Below are 18,731 nucleotides of genomic sequence, written 5' to 3'. Positions count from 1 at the left end.
CTGGATATATGCGCTGGAGTGGAATATTTTTTAAGGAATCTCCATACTGCTCTCCACAGTGGTTACACCAGCCTACATTCCCACCAGCAGTTTAGGGGGGATTCCCTTTTCTCCACATCCTCTCCATCATTTATTCCTTGTAGATTTTTTGATGATGGCAGGGTATTTTAGATATGTTTCGTTTGGAAGATTTCCTTTCGAATGTTGTTTACACATCCTTACTCTTTCACAGATTTTTTTTAATAAATTCAGATTTTCATAAGATGGATTTTAAGAAAGCCACAACTGTAATTTTGAAGGGTTAGGAAATTGAATTCTGATCAACCAAAATCTGACTTAAATTACTTCACTCTTCAGTGTTAACTTTCTACATCACATCCTAGTTATTATTTCTTATTTATGTTTAAATGCTTTATAATTTTCTTTTTTCTTTTTTTTTTTTTTATGTCCTTTTTGTCTTTTTTTGTTGTTGTTGTTGTTGCTATTTCTTGGGCCGCTCCCGCGGCATATGGAGGTTCCCAGGCTAGGGGTTGAATCGGAGCTGTAGCCACCGGTCTACGCCAGAGCCACAGCAACGCAGGATCCGAGCTGCGTCTGCAACCTACACCACAGCTCACGGCAATGCCGGATTGTTAACCCACTGAGCAAGGGCAGGGATCGAACCCGCAACCTCATGGTTCCTAGTCGGATTCGTTAACCACTGCGCCACGACGGGAACTCCTAAATGCTTTATAATTTTCAATTGCAAAGATTTCTAATTGTGATTTCCATTGCACTGTACTGCTTATATTATATATTTATGATTCTGTTATATATGCCTAATCTAGAAGATTCTTAAAGCATTGAGAACTTGAAAATTACATATAATTTCATGACACCAAAGTATTACTGCTATTAACATTTTTTCTGAAAAAAAAGAAAACAAAAAACAAAAAAAACCATTTTTTCTGGATTTCTTTCTTCTTTCTTTTTTTGGGGGGAGTCTTTTGAGGGCCGCACCCACAGCATATGGAGTTTCCCAGGCTAGGGGTTGAATCGGAGCTGTAGTTGCCGGCCAACGCCAGAGCCACAGCAACGCAGGATCCGAGCCATGTCTGTGACCTACACCACAGCTCACAGCACCGCCAGATCCTTAACCCACTGAGTGAGGCCAGGGATTGAACCCGCCACTTTATGGTTCCTAGTCAGATTCGTTTCTGTTGTACCACGATGGGAACTCATTTTTCTGGATTTCATTTTGGAATTTTCTGTGCATATAGTCATATATAAGGTATATTTGTTACAATTTTGACTTTATCTTGAACACAGGAATATATCTACATATTATTTTATCACAATGATGACCCATAATTTTTATATATATATTTAGTTGTTGACAATTTGATTATTTCTTGTTTCCCTCTATAAAAAGATATCTGTAGTTCCCATTGTGTCTCAGCAGCTTAAGGACCCAGTGTTGTCTCCATGAGGGTGGAGATTCAATCCCTGACCTCATTCAGCAGGTTAAGGAGCTAATGTTGCCACAGGTTGTGGTGTAGGCCTGTGGCTGCAGCTCCTATTTGGCGTTTTTGGTTTTGGGGGGGTTCTTTGGGGGTTTTTTTGTTTTTCGTCTTTTTGTTTTTTCTAGGGCTGCACCCACGGCATATGGAGGTTCCCAGGTTAGGGGTCTAATGGGAGCTATATCCACTGGGCTACATCAAAGCCACAGCAATGCGGAATCTGAGCCGTGTCTGCAACCTGTACCACAGCTCACAGCAACACCAGATCCTTAACCCACTGAGTGGGGCCAGGGGTCGAACGTGCATCCTCAAGTATACTAGTCAGGTTCGTAACCACTGAGCCACAATAGGAACTCCTTTAACAGTTCTTTTCTCCATTTTATTGCCGAACTGTGTTGTGTTGTATGGATATACCACATTTAGTTTACTCATTTATCAGCAGACAGACATTGGATTACTTCCACATCTTGGCTGTTACGAATAATGTTGCTATGAACATTTGTGTCCAGACATTTTTGTATGGACATATGTTTTCAGTTCTCTCAGTTCTAGAAATACAAGTGCTATTAACTGTTGTTAGTGTATGTTTGTTGGGGGAAGTTGGGGTTTTTTGTTTGTTTTCATTTTTGGCCGCCCAGAGGCATATGGAGTTCCTGAATCATGGATCAGATCCAAGCCACACTGCAGCTTCAGCTGTTGCACTGCAGCTGTGGCAACACTGGATCCTTAAACCTGCATTGTAGAGCTGCGGAGACTGCTGATCCTGTTGCCCCACAGTGGGAACTCCATTTTTTTGCTTATCTTTAAAATTGGGTTCTTTACCTTGTTGAGTTGTAAAAGTTTTATCTTCTTGGAGTTCCCATCATGGCTCAGTGGTTAATGAATCCAACTAGTATCCACGAGGATGCGGATTCAATCCCTGCCCTTGCTCAGTGGGTTAAGGATCCAGGATTGCCATGAGCTGTGGTGTAGGTCGCAGGTGCGGCGGATCCTGCTGTTGCTGTGGCTGTGGTGTGGGCCATCAGCTATAGCTCCAATTCGACCCCTAGCCTGGGAACCTCCATATGCCATGGGTGTGGACCTAAAAAGACAAAAGAAAAAGAGTTTTATTTTCTTAATGATGTCCTTTGAAGCACAAAAGGTTTTACTTTGATGAAGTCTGATTTATCCTTTTTTTTTCTTTTATTACTTTTGCCTGTGGTGTTCTATCTAAGAAATCATCACTTAATTCAGGGTGCTGAACACAACTCCTGTGTTTTCCTATATTGTTTTGAAAGTTTGACCAGTATCTCCAAGTATTCTTTCAAGATAGATTGCTAGAAAGAAAATTAATGAATAAAAGACATCAATGTTCTTTCAGCTATTGATGCTCATGTTCATGCTTCTGCTTTACTAAAAAGACATACTGAATTAAATTTAGGAGTTCCCGTGGTGGCGCAGTGGTTAACGAATCCGACTAGGACCGTGAGGTTGCGGGTTCAATCCCTGGCCTTGCTCAGTGGGTTAACAATCCGGCGTTGCCATGAGCTGTGGTATAGGTTGCAGACGCGGCTCGGATCCTGTGCTGCTGTGGCTCCGGCATAGGCTGGCGGCTGCAGCTCCGATTCAACCCCTAGCCTGGGAACCTCCATATGCCGCAGCAGCGGCCCAAGAAATGCAAAAAGACAAATAAATAAATAAAAATAAATAATTAAGTTTATATCCCATAGCACTGTCCTTAGCATGTGATTTCATGTATGACATCAATGTAATGGTACAAAGCACTTATTTTGGTCAATCCTTATTTCAGAAGAGTTGATAGTAGTCTATGCCTAACCAACTTTCAGTGTGTACATAAAACATAGGTCTGTATATATGTATATGTACAATGTATGTATAGATTTTTAATTGCTTTATGTTATTTTATTTTTATTTTTTGTCTTTTTAGGGACACACCTGAGGCATATGGAAGTTCTCAGGCTAGGGGTCCAAACAGAGCTGTAGCTGCTGGCCTGTGCCACTGCCACAGTAATACCAGATTTGAGCAGTGTCTGTGATCTGCACTACAGCTCACAGCAACTCTGGATCCTCAACCCACTGAGCAATGCCAGGGATCAAACCTGTATCCTCATGGATATTAGTCAGATTCATTACCAGTGAGCCATAGTGAGAACTCTTGGTTTGCTTTAAAAACAAACAAAAAAAAGCAATAGGAGTTCCCGCTGTGGCGCAGCAGAAACGAATCTGACTAGGAACCATGAGGTTTTGGGTTCGATCTCCGGCCTTGCTCAGTGGGTTGAGGATCCGGTGTTGCTGTGAGCTGTGGTGTAGGTCTCAGACACGGCTCGGATCCCGAGTTGCTGTGGCTCTGGCTGGGCAGGCAGCTATAGCTCCAATCAGACCCCTAGCCAGGGAACCTCCCTATGCTGTGGAACAGACAGCAAGACAAAAAATAAAAAGAAGAAGGCAACAGTTTGCAAAGTACTGAATTGTTTGGACAAAATAATTATGTGGAATTTTGCTATATAAAGAGAGAAAATGTAGGAGACACACCTCAAAGTTTTTTTTAATTGGAGTGAGAATGGAATCATGAGGACTAGCACTGTTTTTTTTTACTGTGACTTTCAGTTCTTGTTGCATATAGGATGTTTTTCAGAGAAAGAAAAGGCTTACTAGGGGCTTTACCATTTTGTTTCCTTACTTTCCAAGGGAATTACCTTTAGAATTACAAGGAGTTTTTGATAAAGAGGAGGTGGATGTTAGAGTTGAAGATAAGAAAAATGAAGTGTGTATGTCAACGAAGCCTGTGTTCCAGCCCTTCTCAGGACAGGGTCACAGACTGGGAAGGTGAGTAGGCTCATGCTGTGAGCTTTCCATAAGCAGGGGCTTGACTCAGTAATATTCAGCCAGTCATTATTTTCCCATGTAGACCACATATATAGAATTTATCATTTCACTCGTTGGAAATGAGATTTTTCATGTTAACTTCTATGAAAATTTCCAAGTCACATTCATCTTAGTATAAATTAATACATGCTGGCACTAGACTAAAAAAACCATGGCAATTCTTTTGGTTTTTATCAGTTCAAAGGGGCCTGGCTTATTGAGGACTTTGGGCAAAACTGGGTGGATAAATCATTTTTTTCCCTTGCACCCACCACTTCAGCTTTGCTATTTATGTTACAGAGTGCATAGGCTAGCTTTTGAATATTGAGTTCCGTGTTAGAGTTACCAGTGCCTTCAACATTATGCTTTCTGATCTGTATCTGAATTTTGAGGAGATAAAAATAAAGAAATGCGTGATAAAATTAGTATCAGTATCAAAGCTTTTAAGCATTTTCAAACTTTGGAGTCCTCATCTAATTATGTCTACAACAGGATGCAAAACGGTTAAGTATAGGATTGCTTTTTACTTTTATTTTCGTATATTAATTATCAAGATTGGTAATACATATATATTCATCCACACATAAAATAATATCCAAATGTGACTTTCAGAATGATAAAGAATGGAGTGGTTAATGAATCCGACTAGGAGCCATGAGGTTGCGGGTTTGATCCCTGGCCTTGCTCAGTGGGTTAAGGATCCGGCATTGCCATGAGCTGTGGTGTAGGTTGCAGACACAGCTCGCATCCCGAGTTGCTGTGGCTGTAATGTAGGCTGGCAGCTGTAGCTCCGATTCCACCCCTAGCCTGGGAACCTCCATATGACATGGGTACAGCCCTTTATAACCCAAGGACTATTCTTTACAGAGAATTTATAATTTCTTTTAGAAATTTTTACCTGGGAAGTAGGTAAAAGTAACGTCCATAGATCTGTTGACAGTATAAATTGTTCTGTAAGGCATTGTTCCAGTACTACTAACAGTATATGAATGTAACCTTCTACAAGCTTACAAATTTCTTGAGGGTAATGTCATTAGATTTCTCATAGTTGTCATATATGATAGATGTAAGTGATGTAAATATCTCTATGTGTCAGTGACTGGCCAAAACCTTCCTATAAAGCTGTACTTATATAAAGGATTTATAATAATTGTTTAATGATAAAGATCTGCTTAAGGAAAAACATGCCTCTAACTTGTTGTCTGAATTTTCTTAGTGCCACACCAAAAATTGTTTCTAAAGCAAAGAGTATTGAAGTTGAGAATAAAAATAAGTTGTCTACTGTCCCGCTAAACAATCTGGAACCCATCACTAATGTACAGATCTGGTTAGCCAATGGGAAAAGGATTGTCCAGAAATTTAACATTTCTCATAGGTGAGTTTTCTATTTTATTATTATTATTTTTTTTTTTTTTTTGTCTTTTTGCCATTTCTTGGGCCGCTCCCGTGGCATATGGAGATTCCCAGGCTAGGGGTCGAATCAGAGCTGTAGCTGCCGGCCTACGCCAGAGCCACAGCAACATGGGATCTGAGCCGCGTCTGCGACCTACACCACAGCTCACGGCAATGCCAGATCGTTAACCCACTGAGCAAGGGCAGGGACCGAACCCGCAACCTCATGGTTCCTAGTCGGATTCGTTAACCACTGCGCCACGACGGGAACTCCTATTTTATTATTTGTGTGAATCCCCCCTCCGTCTTAACTGACTGGAAAACAAGAAATTTAATTAACAGTTATTTTTAAGAACTAACCAAGGATCTTAATAAACAGTTCTCTAAATAGAACATATTATGGCAGTGGAAATTCTTGGACATTAATGAAGTATTTTCAGACTGTTTTATGGGTTATCTCATCATTTCATTAGTTTTCCTCCTTAACCAGATACATAAATTTAAAGTAATTATTTTCAGTGGTTTTAAGTTGATCAGCAGCATTATGTACATGTTTCCCTGTTAATTCTAGAAAAAGAATGAAAATACTGAAAAAATTGAAAGAAACGAATCAATTAAAATTCCATTACCCAAAGATAATCACTATGACCAATTTGATGGATTTTTTCCCTGTCATTTATCTCTTAAATATTTTTCATTTTAATTAAAAAGACAAATAATCGGAATTCCCATTGTGGCTCGGGTAGGAAACTTGACTAGTATTCATGAGGATGTGGGTTCGATACCTAGCCTCACTCACTGGGTTAAGGATCCAGCATTGTCATGAGCTGTGGTATAGGTTGCAGATGGAGGAAGCATCTGGTGTTGCTGTGCTATGGTGTAGGCCAGCAACTGTAGCTCTGATTCAACCCCTAGCCTGGGAACTTCCATATGCTGTGGGAATGCAGCCCTAAAGAGCAAAGCAAAAAAAAAAAAAAAAAAAGCATATATGCTTATTTAAAGTAATAGTAATGAGTTCCTCTGTAGTGCAGCAGGTTAAGGTTCTGATGAGGATGTCACTGCAGTGGTTTGGGTCGCTGACAGGGGCAGGTTCCGTCCCTGGCAAGGGAACTTCCACATGCCATAGGTATGGCCAAAAAAAAAAAAGAAACATGTACATACCACCTAGCTTAAAACATACTGGTACACCTTATGTGCCTTTCCCTGGTCATATCTATTTCCTTTTGTTCAAGAGATTAAAAACTCTATTGTAAATGTGTTAATCATTTTCTGCCTTTGTTCATAGTTTTACCAAGTACCTGTGTATCTGTATAATGCTGAGTTGTTTTGTTCACTTTCACATAATTAGTGTTTTTTTGTTTTGTTTTGTTTTGGCTTTTGGTTTTGGGGTTTTTTTTGTTTGTTTTTTGTTTTTTGTCTTTTTGTCTTTTTGCCTTTTCTGGGGCCACTCCTGTGGCATGTGGAGGTTCCCAGGCTAGGGGTCGAATCGGAGCTGTAGCCACTGGCCTACACCAGAGCCACAGCAATGCAGGATCTGAGCCACATCTTCGACCTACATCACAGCTCACGGCAACGCCAGATCCTTAACCCACTGAGCAAGGCCAGAGATCGAACATGCAACCTCATGGTTCCTAGTCAGATTTGTTAACCACTGCGCCATGACGGGAACTCCTAATTAGTTGTTTTTAACTGTAAATTTTATTATATTTATAGTTATACAACAATCATCATAACCCAGTGTTATAGCATTTCCATCCCAAACCCCAGCCCATCCCTCCACCCTCAACCTGTCTCCTTTGGTAACCATAAATTTTCCAAAGTCTGTGAGTCAGTATCTGTTCTGCAAAGAAGTTCATTGTGTCCTTTTTTTAGGTTCCACATACAATGATAGCATATGACATTTGTGTCTCACTGTCTGACTGTAACTTTGCTTAGCATACTTAGCATGATAATTTCTAAGACCATCCACATTGCTGCAAATGCCATTATTTCATTCCTTTTTATGACTGAGTAATATTCCAGTGTGTATATGTACCACATCTTTATCCACTCCTCTGTAGATGGACATTAAGGTTGCTTCCATGTCTTGGCTATCATATATAGTGCTGCAGTGAACACTGGAGTACATGTATCTTTTGTAGACTTTTTGATGAACACGTGATTAGGTTTGTTTACTTTGGACCAAGTTTTGCAGCAGCTTGATGTGGGATTTCGGTTCCCATACCAGGATTGAAGCCATGCTGCAGCAGGGAAAGTGCCAAATCCTAACCACTAGATCACCAGGAGGTCTTTTTTTGGCCATGCCTATGTCATGTGGAAGTTCACAGGCCAGGGATTAAACACACACCACAGCAGAGACCTGAGCTGCTGCAATGACAATGCAAGGTCCTTAATCTACTGTACCATAAGGGAACTCCATAATTTTTAAAACAATCATACAGAAAATTTCAAGAATAGTGTAAAGAACTTTTTTTTCCTAACCATTCCAGATTAAGCTGCCAATCTAATGACCTATAACGTGGAATATTTTAGTGTATATTTCCTACAAACAAAGACATTATCCCGTATGACCACAATTCGGCAGTGTTTAAATGGGAATTTAACATCTGTTCACTTCTGCCTGCTGTAATTTGGACACTAGTCAAGGTTTGACATTTAATCTCATGTCATCCTTTGTATCCAAAGGCCATTCAGAAACATGCACTGCATTTACTTCTCATGTCTCTGTTTGAAATAGTAATTCCTCAGCCTTTCCTTGATTTTCATGACCTTGACTTTTTTTAAATTAGGCCAGTTTTTTTAACTGATACTATCTCATGTTTATATTTAGGTCACTGATTTCTGCAGGACCATCATAGAGGTGATGCCTTGTACCTCTCAATGTATTCTCTTAGTTCACGTGATTAAAGTGATATCTATGCTAAATAAGCCCCCTTACTTTTTTCTTTATAATTAATATATATTTTTGTGGGGAAAGAGTTTGAAATTGGATAATTTTCATGTTTTTTCTAAAAATTTATTCTTTTTTGCTTTTGGGACCACACCTGCAGCATATGGAATTTCCCAGGCTAGGGGTCCAATCAGAGCTGCAGCTGCCGGCCTGTGCCACAGCCTCAGCAATGCGGGATTCAAGCTGCATCTGCGACCTACACCACAGCTCACGGCAAAACAGGATCTTTAACTCACTGAGCTGGGCCAGGGATCGAACCCACATCCTCATGGGTATTGGTTGGGTTCGTTACTGCTGAGTCACAACAAGAACGCCTCAAGTTATTCTTTTGTTTATTTATATCTGTATCAACTCATGGTTTCCTGTTCTATTCAGTGGGTTGTAATTATCATCTCTTTTCAAGTTCATTCTGTAGTTTTTCTAAGAAGCCCTTGTTCTTTGTAGTAGAGTTTGGCATTGAGAAGCTAGGGTCTGTTTACTAGGTATATTTATTGCCACAATTCCCAGAGCCTCAGAGTGGAAACAGCTACAGGTGTATAGGCATACACACACACACACGTGCATTTACATCTATATTTCTGTATCTTTGCATATTGAAAACTTTGAGTTCACATAGATACCTCTAATTTCAATCTACCACCACAAGGTTTATTCTAGTTTTCTCCTTTCTATATTTATAACTTCTCCACAGTGAGAAACCTGACTCCAGTTATTCTTAATGTATTTATTTACCGATCAATTCTCTTGTGTGTATCCAGACTCCTTTTTCCACTGCTGCCTCTTCCTCCACACGGAAGCCTTCCTCTTCCTGAGGGTCTCTTGATAGGTTGCATCATGCCATTGACCTGTTCACCCGCTCGGGCTTTGGCCATCAGTGCTGCCTATCCTTCCCCCTGCTTGGACACTCCTTTCTGGTCTGACACACTGCAGTGGGCACACTCCTCTGTTTGAATGCTCCATTTATTCTGCTTGAGACAGCCTGCTATGCACACTTCTATCCCTCAGACTGGATGTATTCCTAACCCCACTTGGCTTCTGACACTGCACTGGACTCCTTTCTGTGGACACACTCCTAACTCTGCTTGTACTCTAACCATCCCCACCTGACTCCCTCTACATGGACGCCTTCCTCAGGCTGGTCAGTCTCTGAACCAGGCAGGTGGGCAGCTTTCCGGTGCAGTTGCCCTCGTCACACTACCTGGACCCTGATTTCCTGTTCACAGCTCCCTCTCATTTGTGGCCTGAATGCTTCCCATTTTCTGCCATGCTAATAGTTTTTTATTGTTCACTAAGGAAAGGAAAGGGCAATTTTGCTTTTGAAAATTGGATATGAATGGAATCATTGTATATATTCTACTACAGCTTGTCTTTTTCCCCCCCAATGTTATGTTTTTGACACTCATCCAAGTTGATATGTGTAGCTGTATGTAACAGTTCTTTTCTCCATTTTATTGCCGAACTGTGTTGTGTTGTATGGATATACCACATTTAGTTTACTCATTTATCAGCAGACAGACATTGGATTACTTCCACATCTTGGCTGTTACGAATAATGTTGCTATGAACATTTGTGTCCAGACATTTTTGTATGGACATATGTTTTCAGTTCTCTCAGTTCTAGAAATACAAGTGCTATTAACTGTTGTTAGTGTATGTTTGTTGGGGGAAGTTGGGGTTTTTTGTTTGTTTTCATTTTTGGCCGCCCAGAGGCATATGGAGTTCCTGAATCATGGATCAGATCCAAGCCACACTGCAGCTTCAGCTGTTGCACTGCAGCTGTGGCAACACTGGATCCTTAAACCTGCATTGTAGAGCTGCGGAGATTGCTGATCCTGTTGCCCCACAGTGGGAACTCCATTTTTTTGCTTATCTTTAAAATTGGGTTCTTTACCTTGTTGAGTTGTAAAAGTTTTATCTTCTTGGAGTTCCCATCATGGCTCAGTGGTTAATGAATCCAACTAGTATCCACGAGGATGCGGATTCAATCCCTGCCCTTGCTCAGTGGGTTAAGGATCCAGGATTGCCATGAGCTGTGGTGTAGGTCGCAGGTGCGGTGGATCCTGCTGTTGCTGTGGCTGTGGTGTGGGCCATCAGCTATAGCTCCAGTTCGACCCCTAGCCTGGGAACCTCCATATGCCATGGGTGTGGACCTAAAAAGACAAAAGAAAAAGAGTTGAAGGTAAGTATCCTTTTTTTATTGGTAATGGTCCAAGTGTATATTTGTTTATGTTAATGGATCAGTCAGTACTGCTCCCTAAACAGTCACAAAAATCTCATGGCATAGAATAAGTATTTATTTCTTGTGTGTCAGCAGGTGTGGATTTGCTCATCTTAGTTGGGCTCATTTATTTATCTGCAGGTCATCTCGGTTAACTAGGTTTGAGCTGCAGGTTCCTGAGTCTAACTCTGCTCCTTGTGTGTCTCATCATTCTTTTTTTTTTTTTTTTTTATGTCTTTTGTCTTTTTGTCTTTTGTTGTTGTTGTTGTTGTTGTTGCTATTTCTTGGGCCGTTCCCGCGGCATATGGAGGTTCCCAGGCTAGGGGTGGAATCGGAGCTGTAGCCACCGGCCTACGCCAGAGGCACAGCAACGCGGGATCCGAGCCGTGTCTGCAACCTACACCACAGCTCACGGCAAGGCCGGATCGTTAACCCACTGAGCAAGGGCAGGGACCGAACCCGCGACCTCATGGTTCCTAGTCGGATTCGTTAACCACTGCGCCACGACGGGAACTCCCTCATCATTCTTAAATCAGTAAACTACCCAGCCATGTTCTTATAGAACAGGCTCACAAGGGCTGGTCCCACTAAGCAAGCATTTATTTGTATCAACTCTGCTAACACCACATTGGTCAGAGTAAGTCACATGGCCAAGTTCGGTTTATTGCCAATTGCTATGACATCCTTTTTCTGTTTGATTCATCTCTCTTTCCTTTTTTTGGCTGCATCATGCAGAAGTTCTCAGGCAAAGGATCAAACCCAGGCCAGGCCAGGCTAGTGACAACTCCAAATCCTTAACCTGCTAGGATACCAGCGAACTCCTGGGAACTTCAAAATGCTGCAGGTGCAGCCCTTAAAAAAAAAAAATGATAGGATTTTTGTCATAATATGGGATTTTTTTTTTTTTTTAGTAATACATAAAATGGTTTAGTTTTTTTGTTTTCTGTGTTTTTTTTTTTTTTTTTTTTTTTTGGCCTTTTTGCCATTTCTTGGGCCGCTCCCGCAGCCTATGGAGGTTCCCAGGCTAGGGTTCGAATGGGAGCTCTAGCCGCCAGTCTACGCCAGAGCCACAGCAACGCTGGATCCAAGCCGCGTCTGCAACCTACACCACAGCTCACGGCAACGCTGGATCGTTAACCCACTGAGCAAGGGCGGGGATCGAACCCGCAACCTCATGGTTCGATTTGTTAGATTCAATAGTCAGATTCGTTAACCACTGCGCCACGACGGGAACTCCAAAATGGTTTAGTTTCGATGAATTTATATATATGTGCTCTCCCTCTCTAACTACACACACATGTATTTACATGAATATAACTTTGAGTTCCTGTCAAGATTGCGGTGGTTCTGTGACATTATAGCATGTACTAGTTAAGAACTTCCTTAATTATATTTGAAGCACAACATGACCAGTATTTAAGAGAAACAACCTGTATCTTTGTAGGATCACTGGTTAGACTGTTTCTGATCCATTCAGAGCTAGATATGTAGATTTTCAATCATAGAAATTTTCAGGCATGTGCAAAGCAAAGAGAAGATGTGATGATCCATCACTTAGTTTCCATTGAACTATGTTTAGGCAAATCCTAGATTTCATATAGTTTCATATGTATTTCAGTATGTGTTTCTAAAAAAATGAGGACTCAAACTGTAACCATAATAACCAAGGTAATTAATTATTCCTTACTATCATCAAGCACCAACCTTTAAAAGATAGCCCAGATGAGTAATTCTGTCATCCTAACTTGATTATTCTATGTATTAACATAGCCAGATATTATCACAAAATGGTTTAGTTAACTTAAATTAACTAATTCAGGTTTTCATAAAATTAATAGTTTGTACTGTTTTACAGGATAAGCCACATCAAAGACTTCATCGAAAAATACCAAGGACCTCAAAGAAGTCCTCCCTTTTCCTTGGCAACAGCTCTTCCTTTCCTCAAATTGCTAGATGAAACACTCACACTGGAAGAAGCAGATTTACAGAATGCTGTAATCATTCAGAGACTCAAAAAAACCGCTGAACCTTTTAAAGAACTTTCATAACATTGATTTTTGATATATTAGGTGGAAAGTTTCCAGAGAAATGATGGTTCCAGGGAAAGTGGGCATGCAAACCAAAACAAGGGAAAGTCAGATTTGTTGAGCTTTATACTGTTTAGCTCCTTCCTGATGAGACGATATCTAAACAAGTACAAGTTAGGAAAGTAAACTATGACTGGACACGTATTCTGTGAACTTTTTCTAGAAGGCTACTCAGAAAGAAAAATATACTTATTTTCAAATATCAGTTATTCAGCATAAGATATATTAAATAACTATGTCATTTAAAATCTTAATATGCCATTAGTTAACAGATACATTTACAGCATCTTTCATTCAAACATTCGCAAATAATAGTGATTTATTTAAATGTTAGCAGTTTCAGATTTTTAAAATAGCAATACATTAAAAATGAAAAATTGTACATGGCAGGTTTGAATTCAGTGTAGTTTTTAAATCTGAGATAATCAGAAGGTTGGAAGGGGAGTTACTCTCATGGCTCAGCAGAAACAAATCTGACTAGTAGCCATGAGGACACAAGTTCGATCCCTGGCATCACTCAGTGGGTTAAGGATCTGGTGTTGCTGTGAGCTGTGGTGTAGGTTGCAGACATCACTCCGATCTGCCATTGCTATGGCTGTGGCATAGGCCAGTGGCTACAGCTCCAATTTGACCTCTAGCCTGGGAACCTCCATATGCTGTGGGTGTGGCCCTAAAAAGTCAAAAAAAAAAAAAAAAAGGTGGCTTGAAGGAACTGCTTTCACCCCAGCTATGTGTAAACCTCAGAAATGTTCCCAATTTGCATTCTCTTTTGGCGAGGTACACTCAAATATTAATATAGCAACAGTATAAGAATAAAGTTGTATAGCTTATTGTAATGTCAGTAATCTGCCTTCTCACATTTTGCATTTTCAAAACATGTACATTTAAAAATTCGTTTTCTCTAGGATCATTAGTTTATCCCCTATTTTATTTTCTTTGAAAAATTAGGGGAGTTCTCTTGTGGAACGCAGTGGGTTAAGGATCTGACATCACTGCACTGGCCTGGGTTGGTGCTGTGGTATGGGTTTGATCTCTGGCCTGGGAACTTCCACATGCTATGAACACAACCAAAAAAATAAAAAATAAGGGATTTGTTCTTAGCTAGCATTTGGAGTGAGCCATTTAACATTTTTTAAATGTATCATGTAAAGTATGATTTTCTGTTCCATACATTAGTCAGCATGTGTATATCATAAGGATTATTTATTATATTCCAAAGAAAAATGTGCTTCATATCTTACATTTTTAACTAAAACTGATTAGACTTCAGTATTTCACTGTCAGATTAAATCCCAAGTTTAAGAAGCTTTTTTGCAAATGACCTGTTGATTCATATTTAAAGTGAAATATGCATTGAGTGTGCCACGGCACTAAGTGCCATTCCTTTCAGCAGCAATGTTCATAGGGTGCTGGGTGTCTGCCAGAAAGAGCAGTTCTCAAACTTTTTGGTCTTAAGACCTTTGTATGCGTGGCTTATACATATTAATGTTATATTTAAAATTATATTTATTCATTGAAAGTAATAAACGTGTTATTATAAAGGACACTTTTATGAAAAATGTCTATTTTCCAAAATGTAAAAAGTGGGAAATGTGACATTGTATTTCATTTAAAGAAAACAGATGGAATGTCATCTGCTTCTACATTCAGTCTATTACAATATCACATATCATGTAGCCTATAGTAAATGCTACTGTACATTCAGGAGAAAGTGAAAAAAAGCAAATAACATCCTAGTGTAATTATGAAAATAGTTTTGACTCTTGAAAGTACTAATCTTATAAAGCAGTGATTTGCAGTGATTCTCAAACCTTCATGTGTAAGAATCACTTGGGAACTTTTCAAAAGGCCCATTCCTGCCACCTACCACATACATTCTAGTGATTCATTGTAGCTGGGATGGGTTCTAGATCTCTACATTTTTAATTGCAAATATTTCTTAGGTATGTAGTTAGAGAACCAGTCTTCAGGAAATCCTGCACTCAGCTTCTACCCTAAGAAAAGAAAACCTGCATGCCTCACCATGGACAGTGCAGAAATCTACTGAAATGGGACTGTTAGACCTTAAATTTTATCCTATTCCCCAGCAGTTTGTTCTTAAGCTGTTACCCCTTTAATGCTGAACTGATCAAGACCTAAACCTGTGCTTTATCTTCTGTAAGCATAGCTGAGACAAGGCTACAACTTTTTTTTTTCTTTTGGGCTGCATCTGTGGTTCGTGGAAGTTCCTGGGCCAGGGATCTAACCTGCACCACAGCAGCAGCAGTGGCTAGAACCACTGCAGTGACAACACTAGGTCTTTAACCTGCTGTACCACAGGGAACTCCAAGGCTGCAACATTTAAATAATGAGGTTTTTATTAAAGTCTCAGGGATAACAGAAGGGAAATATGCATGTAACTAGATGACCTGGTTTATAAGATATATCCTCCATTCAAGGTCCATTTTAAGAATCCTTCCTTTTCTACCTCTTAGCCTCCCGCATGGTAGGAGTCTGTCATTTTATCAGGAAGAGAAGGAGGACAAAGAGAGCCTTTTCCTTTTGTCATTTACCCTCTGAAACAAAGATACATAATAGAAAGTATTTATTGTCGGTAACGTTTACAGCTGTGGTAGAGCCCTTTCTCTAGTGAAAAATAATGACATTCTTACAAAAAAATGAAGGAATGGTAGAATTAGATATAAGTTGATTGTTTATATATTTTCAGAAATCTGTAAGAAAAAATTTCATATAGTCCTATCATGAAACATTTTATGATTTTTATTTGCATACTTATAAGTCAATTTGTGATTTTCCATGTGTTTCTATAAAGGGACTTCTTTTTGGAAATATTTATCTTATACATATAGGAAAGCCTCTTTTGTAGATTTTCCAGTTGATAGTAATTATTAGCTAGAAGACATATGAGAGGTTTTCTTGTATGTACCTTTAGAATACACCCCAGTGAGAAGTTCCTGTAAAAGACCTATCATCAGCAATAACCCTCTTTTTTTGTAACTGAAAACTTTAAGTAATGTCAGTGATATTCTTAAAGGTTTTCTAAAGTGACAGCCATCTGATCAAAACTTGAAGTTTCTTAATTAACTATGTAGAATACCCAAAACATGTTGACTTTAGGAAACAAAGTGAATTTATCGAGGGAAGGCAAACTTGAAAATAAGCTAGCATGTTAGATGTGGAATACAGTTTGACCTAAGTAGCTGTTTCAAAACTGGCATTGCAATCAGTTAAGAATCATTGTGAGGGCTGATATATAGAAGTATGTATCTAATTTTACAGATTCTAATTTATTGGTTAAATTACATATTATCGAGGTTATAAAAATGATCTTATTTTACATACTTATTCAGAATACTTTTCATTATACTTAATTATGTTGAAAATATGTGTCTATTTCAGTGCCTTAAAGTATTTTGAAAGCAATCTTGCTAGTGGTTAAAGAACTGTTGTCTTAATAACTCAGATGTGTTAAGGGAGTTCCCGTCCTGGCGCAGGGGTTAACAAATCCGACTGGGAACCACGAGGTTGCTGGTTTGGTCCCTGGCCTTGCTCAGTGGGTTAAGGATCCGGCGTTGCCGTGATCCTGCGTTGCTGTGGCTGTGGCATAGGCCGGCAGCTACAGCTCCGGTTAGACCCCTGGCCTGGGAACCTCCATATGCCTTGGAAGTGGCCCTAGAAAAAAAGGCAAAAAGACAAAAAAAAAAGTAATAATAACTCAGATGTGTTAAAATGTGGTATTTTTAATACTCACTCACTGGTTGTCTTTATTTCTTATACCATCTTTGTGTCCTTAGTTGAACTAGCATGAAGATGCCTTAGTAAGATTTATCCCTTTGTCTTTTCTCTCAGTACAAACTTTTTTTTTTTTTTTTTTTTTTTGCCTTGCCTGTGGCATACAGAACTTCTGGGGCCAGAGATCGAACCCAAACCACAGCAGCAACAGCACCAGATCCTTAACCAGCTGAGCCAACAGAGAACTCCCTACCATTTAATTTAAACATTGATCATCACACTGAATCTTAAAATAGAAGTGGCTTATTCAGTAGACAAATATTCAGTTCTTTGTCCTTTGATTTGAATGTATGTTTTTTGCACAAATTATTCAGAAAATTATAAAATACAGTTATGCTAAAATGACCTGTAACTCACCTGTTACTCCACCATTCAGAGATAACGACTAATAACATTTTCGGTGTGTATCTTTTCAGGTATTTTTAAGTATCAGTCTTTAGTTTTAAAAGATAGGCTTCTTGGTTACTGTAAGCCTGTTTTATTTATTGAATGTAATGTATTTGTCTTTAAAAATTGCATAAAGAATATACCATCCCTTTAAAGTAGAGTAGTAACTGTTAGGGGAAAAGTGCACTTCAATTACATTTCTTTTCTTTTTTTTTTTTTTAATTACATTTCTGTGCAAAAAAAGGGAGGGAGGTTTTTCTTTGCCCTCTTCCTTTCAGAGTTAAAATTGTGATAGTATATGCAACAAAGTATAAATATTCTGAGTAAAGTATTTCCAAGCTTCCTAAAATTGCATGTAAAATGGTTGTTCAAATGTGGATTATCCAAAGAAACTTCATCTTGCGTTTATGTTCAGTTTCCAAAGAATAAATGTGTAACACATGCGTTACCTAATTACCCTTCCACTGTGTGTGAGGCCTGCAATTAAGGAAATTGAAGGTACCATTTTCGAGATTAAGGGATTGAGGCATAGAAAATGGAATGACTTGCTTTCGACTGGGTAGTGTATACTTTAGGATTAGATTTAGCTGTAATAGGAAATCCAAAATAATGACTTATAGAATAAATTTTTATTTATTTCCCATGCAAAAGTCCATGTGGAAGCAGTTCAGGGCGGCTAGATCAAATTCATGAAATCTTCAGACTCCTGTGTTAATCAGCATATCTCACAGCATGAGTTAACTTGAGGTCTCCAGATAGCCTCACTAGCACCATCATTTCCATTTCATCATTTCCTCCTCTAGAAAGAAGCATATCTACTCTCTTTTTTAAAAAAGCTCTATTGAGATGTAATTCACATACCTTACAGTCCACCCATTTAAAGTGTACAATTCAGTGGTTTTTTAATATATTCACAGGATTGTGCAACCATCACCACAGTCTGATTTTAGGACATTTTTATTGCTGAAAGAAACCCCAAACCCATTAGCAGTCTTTCTCCACCCTTAGTTCTAGGCAACCACAAGCCTGCATTCTTTCTATAGATTTGCCTATTTGGACATTTCATATAAATCGAGTGGAACAATATGTGGTCTTTCATGACTGGCTTTTTTTCACTTAATGTTTTCAAGGTTCATCTATGTCCTTTTTGTCAAATAGTAATCGTCCATTGTATGAATATTCCTTAACATTTTGTTAGTTGGTGGACATTGGGTTAGGTATTATAAATAGTGCTGCTATGAACATTTATGCTTAAGTTGTGTGATCATGTTTTCATTTCTCACATCCTTAGGAGTGGCATTGCTGGGTCATATGGTAACTTCATACTTAACTTTTGAAGAACTGCCAAAATTTTCCAAATCACCTGCCATTTACATGCCCTCCAGCAATGTGTGATTTTCCACCTCTTCCTCAATGCCTGCTGTGTCGTCTTAATTATAGCCTTCCTAAGTGGAGTGGTATCTTATAGTTTTGTATTTCCCCAATAACATGAGTATCTTTTTCATGTGCTTATTGCCTGTCTGTTGGAGGACTATTCAAAT

General features: G+C 39.1%; 1 protein-coding gene across 2 annotated transcripts in view; it reads left to right on the top strand.

The window, feature by feature from the left end:
* The window catches only part of UBXN2A (UBX domain protein 2A), a 40,357-nt gene extending 22,703 nt beyond the window's left edge, over positions 1 to 17,654 (top strand). Inside the window, exons 5-7 of one of the 2 annotated variants that reach the window (XM_003125368.7) lie at positions 4,188 to 4,325; positions 5,581 to 5,739; positions 12,780 to 17,654. In XM_003125368.7, coding sequence (XP_003125416.3) covers positions 4,188 to 4,325; positions 5,581 to 5,739; positions 12,780 to 12,972 — 490 coding nt within the window. In that variant the 3' untranslated portion in view covers positions 12,973 to 17,654. The remainder of the gene's footprint in view (positions 1 to 4,187; positions 4,326 to 5,580; positions 5,740 to 12,779) is intronic. The other variant, XM_085019902.1, reaches the window with a different exon arrangement.
* The last annotated feature ends 1,077 nt before the right edge of the window (positions 17,655 to 18,731 follow it).

This window comes from Sus scrofa, chromosome 3 (assembly GCF_054392235.1).
Source record: "Sus scrofa isolate SSC_HxYL_T2T_F1_AM1 chromosome 3, Sscrofa_HxYL_maternal_Yorkshire_Landrace_v2.0, whole genome shotgun sequence".
Lineage (NCBI taxonomy): Eukaryota > Metazoa > Chordata > Mammalia > Artiodactyla > Suidae > Sus > Sus scrofa.
This window is presented reverse-complemented; position numbering and strand designations above follow the sequence as displayed.